General features: G+C 44.2%; 1 protein-coding gene across 1 annotated transcript; it reads left to right on the plus strand.

Annotated features, from left to right (window-relative positions):
- Window positions 1–3825: 3825 nt before the first annotated feature.
- Window positions 3826–4246, plus strand: LOC309546035 (histone H2A, embryonic-like; the record flags this gene model as incomplete). The annotated part of the gene is made up of 1 exon (XM_082245514.1): window positions 3826–4246. The coding sequence occupies exon 1, from the start codon at window positions 3833–3835 to the stop codon at window positions 4244–4246; it is 414 nt and encodes a 137-aa protein (XP_082101640.1). The 5' UTR covers window positions 3826–3832.
- Between the last annotated feature and the right edge of the window lie 262 nt (window positions 4247–4508).

Consider the following 4508-nt stretch of genomic DNA (forward strand, 5'->3'; position numbering starts at 1 on the left):
GGACAGCAAATTTACACTGTTATACAAGCTGTACACTCACTACTTTACATTGCAGCAAAGTGTCATTTCCTCAGTGTTGTCACATGAAAAGATATAATAAAATATTTATAAAAATGTGAGGGGTGTACTCACTTTTGTGAGATACTGCATTTCCAGGGACAAACCTTCACCCTGGGACAGTTCCTATAGCTCTCAGAAACACAGGGAAAAGGAGAAGAAGGTTCACAATGTGACAAGGGTTTAGGATAGTATTTAAAGCGGTTGTATCCCGCTTTTTGACACTTTTACCTACAGGTAAGCCTATAATAAGGCTTACCTGTAGGTACAAATAATATTTACAGTGCATGCAGCCGCTCGCGCGAGCGGCGCATGCGCTCTGAAGGTCCGGGGGGACCTTCAATTAACTTGCCGGGAGCTTGCCGGAAAAATCACTCCATGCGCGGGAGTGACGTCATCGCGGCTCCGGCCAATCAGCGCGCTGGAGCCGTCTCTTTCGGGCAATCAGCGCGCCGGAGCCGCCGAACCCGGAAGAGACGACGAGGGATCATGGCAGCGCCCGCATCGATGTCCGGGGGTCCGTGTCGGGGCTTCGTTTTAAGGTAAGTTAAACATAATGGGCTAGTATGCGATGCATACTAGCTCATTATGCCTTTGTCTTGCAGGTTTTTTTTTTTTTTTTTTTAATAGGGTTTACAACCGCTTTAAGGAAACATCTATTATGCAGAATAAGGGTCTGCCGTAGCTGCTCTCTTCTTCAGAAAATGCTAGTTGTCTGGTTGTCTCTAGCTTCAGTACTCTCTAAGACATTAAGGCTGGGTTCACACTGGTACAAATTGGATGTGGGTTTCCCTGCGTCCAATTCACATGTCAGGAGACTGTGACCCACTCTCAATGGAGCCAGTTCCACAGTCCTGAGACAGCTGCGGATCGGTTTTCAGGAAATTTGTGTGCGTCTTCTGGTCCGTTTCTGGTTCAAATTTAACCAAAAATTCAGACCGAATTTGGACCTGAATCAATGAACGGGACGCACCGGACTCCTGCTGCGAGCCGCTCTGCAATCCAGTGTGAACCCAGCCTGACTTGGAACAAACATGAGGATCTGGAAGGTTAGAGTTAAGTCAGAGCTCCTAGTCAGCACATCTGATCCAATTTATGGACCCAAAATGTACTAGATGACAGCCAGTGAGCTAGTAATTTCAGAAGGTGGGTCAAGAATGGCAACCTCTATGTCTCTTAAGCATGTCCCATTTAATTCAGTGTTTCCTTTACTCCAAGCAATCCTTGTTTTTTACATACCCACACCAGTCGCATTGTTGAGATACTAATCTAATCTAATGCCTCCGTCTGTGTGTAAGTGAGGTCACCTGCACTGCTGCTGAGGGGGGAAGTACTCATTGAATTAACCAGCCACAGGTGTATTTACCTATATATAGGCAGCATGGGAAAAGCCTAGTAGTCTGTTCCACTCCTGTGCAAGTTGCTTTGAGAGTAGCTGGTTGGCTGGATTTGGGTGAGTGTATACTGAGGTGGTTATTAGGCTATTGCATTGACTTATACAACTTGCTGTTTGTTAACGCCATTTATTTGAAATTCTGGTAATATTTTGGGGGCTGCTGACTAACTTTCACTGAGCCTGATGATCCTCTGTATCCTGTTCAATACCCCTTTAATTCTAACGTTGGGTTTTTTGTCTGTCCAGTTCTGATTTGAGGTCTTTGTAGCTTTGCCTGTAAAGCCTATCCCATCTTCCAAGTCTGCTCCTTCTCCTGTGACTGGATAGTGAGGCGATGCAGCAGACCCTTATAATAATCTGCCCTTTATGATGGTATATGCTGGTAGTGAAGGTGGCTTTAAGGTACATAGGCCTGTTTCACATGGGCTTCAGCTTGTACACCTTTACAAAGCATTTGCAAGGCTTTCAGCAAACTTTTTCAGCTCTAGTTTGTAATTGTTGAATGCTGATCCTAATGAGGGTGCTGATTGTCACTTTAAAATTAGCTGCTAGCAGGCTTCAGCACTACCTGAAGCTTATTGAAAGCCTGATAACTACTTTGTTTAAAGTGATAACTGACACTCTTAAGATCTGTGTATCACTTCCAAAGTAGCTGAAGAGCACGTTTAACACTTAATGAAAGTTTCCTAATGTGCTTTTATAGAAGCTGAAGCCTGTGTGCAACGCCGAATCAATATACCTTGTATAAATTGGATTAACTGATGCGTTCATCTTTCCGATATGGTGGCCAGGTTGCAATGTAAACCTTGCTTTACTTAAGTTGTCAAACCTGATCAGGAGAATTGAGGCTCCTTACTGTGCTAGGGTGTCAGGGGAAAAGGTATTGCACATGTCCCCTGCCATGGCAACTGTTTGCTCTTTACTGGTAGAATATTCTGAGGGACACTTGGCTACTATCACTAAATTACTTTATTGCCTAGCATAAAAATGATTGCAGCACCCAGCTGATCCATCAAACTATCCTCAGTGGGGATGTGTATCACAAAAACTTGATTGGTTCTAACCCTTATCTACTGATCCATTGTTACCTCTGGAGATGTTTGCAATCAACTGGTACAAACTTGCCATAGGGTTTCTGGTCCAGTAAGGCCATATGCCATTCTGCTTTTATTAAAGCCCAAACTACCAAATTGAGGAGACACTGAGGTGCCCCTGAAAGGATCAACTATGGACACCAAGGTGGGTGAAAGAAAAATAACTTTATTATTGCACATATGGCTGAAAAACCTCAAACCTGGTGCAGGTGAGGTGTAACATAGCACACAGTAAAAACGTAATAAAAAGTACCTCACCTGCACCATGTTTGAGGTTTTTCAGCCATATGTGCAATAATAAAGTTATTTTTCTTTCACCCACCTTGGTGTCCATAGTTGATCCTTTCAGGGGCACCTCAGTGTCTCCTCAATTTTGTAGTTTTACTATGTGTTTCAACGGCCACCTATCTGATGAGCTCTGGAGGGGCTTAAATCATTTTTCCTGCCACTTAATAGGAACCCCAACTCAGCGGCAATCCTTGGGAGTCTACCCCCTTTTTGTATTTTATTAAAGCCCAGCACTAGGCAGATCTGGTTATTGGGTAGGGTTAGTTTGGATTTTGTAGTCTGACTCCATTGTGGAGCCCTGTCTATGCTGTCTCAGCACAATAGATTAGGTGAATGGGTGTTGAAACTGGGAGGCACCCACATCAGGTAATGCCCTGTACACACGTACCGATCGTCGGCTGAACGATCGGCCGTCTTTTGTCCAGGGCTGTCGTGTCTGTTGAACTGCAAAAGACTGCACATGAATTTTGTCGGCCGACTGCAGAAGTGATGTCATGTGATGGTTAACTTTCTGTGTGTTTTTTCTTTTCTGAGCATGCCCAGTCTTGCAAATCTGCTGATTGTCGGCCGAATTCTGTACTGACTGGCGAACAATGGGCCGTTCTGGTGTTGGCCTACAAAAATTTTAATGCCTACACGACAGATTCTTTTCGGCCGAAAGTGCGATGTCGGAAGCATCATACTAACAAGCCTACAATTGGCCGATCGGTCGTCGGCCGAATATTTACAGCCGACAATCGGTACGGGGCTTAAGACTAAAGATTCTAACTTTTCTTTGCAGTACTAGTTGTTGGGGTTCCCCCCCTTCTCAGTAACCTCTAGTCCAGAGTTCAAAAGGTTGAGGGACTTTTATCACTAAGGACAGTTTTGTCATATTCTCTGTAGTGAAGCGAAGTTCTAAAAATGTACACCCAACATGTATAGTTTTAAGTTTCTATTCTTTGTTGCATTGACCAAAAATTGGCTTTCTACTATCTGTTGACAGGTTATCTTTATAATGTCTGGTCGTGGCAAGAAGGTTCAGAAGCCTGCAGCTGGCAAATCCTCCAGGTCAGCTAAGGCAGGTCTCCAGTTCCCAGTAGGCCGCATCCACCGCTTTCTGAGGAAGGGAAACTATGCAGAGAGGATTGGCTCAGGAGCCAGCATCTACATGGCAGCCGTTCTGGAATACCTGTGTGCTGAGGTTCTGGAGCTGGCAGGAAACGCAGCCAGAGACAACAAGAAATCCCGCATCATGCCCAGACACATCCAGCTGGCTGTCCGGAATGATGATGAACTGGTCAAGTTGTTTGATGGTGTCACCATTGCAGATGGAGGAGTCTTGCCCAACATCCAAGCTGTTCTGTTGCCGAAGAAGACTGCAAAAGGCTCGTCACAAGAGTCCAAAGCTGTGGAGTCTCAGGAGTTTTGAATGAACAAACATTTAACTTGATGCACTTGTAATTTATCGCTTTTTTGGTTTAAAATTTAGATATTTTTTTTACACTTTTCCATTAAAACTGTTTTTAATGTATTGGTTGTGTAGTTACTATTATACGTGCAAGTGGTGAAAAGTAGGTGAGCCCCCAACATGAAAGCTGTCTTTTTCCTAAATTCTAAAGCTGGCTCCAGCTGAGTCTGAATTTCCATTAGCTTGAAGTGTTCCCGCCTATATTGGGCCTTAACCCTAAATA

This window comes from Pelophylax lessonae (genome assembly GCF_965119305.1).
Source record: "Pelophylax lessonae genome assembly, chromosome: 2".
In the NCBI taxonomy this organism is placed as follows: domain Eukaryota; kingdom Metazoa; phylum Chordata; class Amphibia; order Anura; family Ranidae; genus Pelophylax; species Pelophylax lessonae.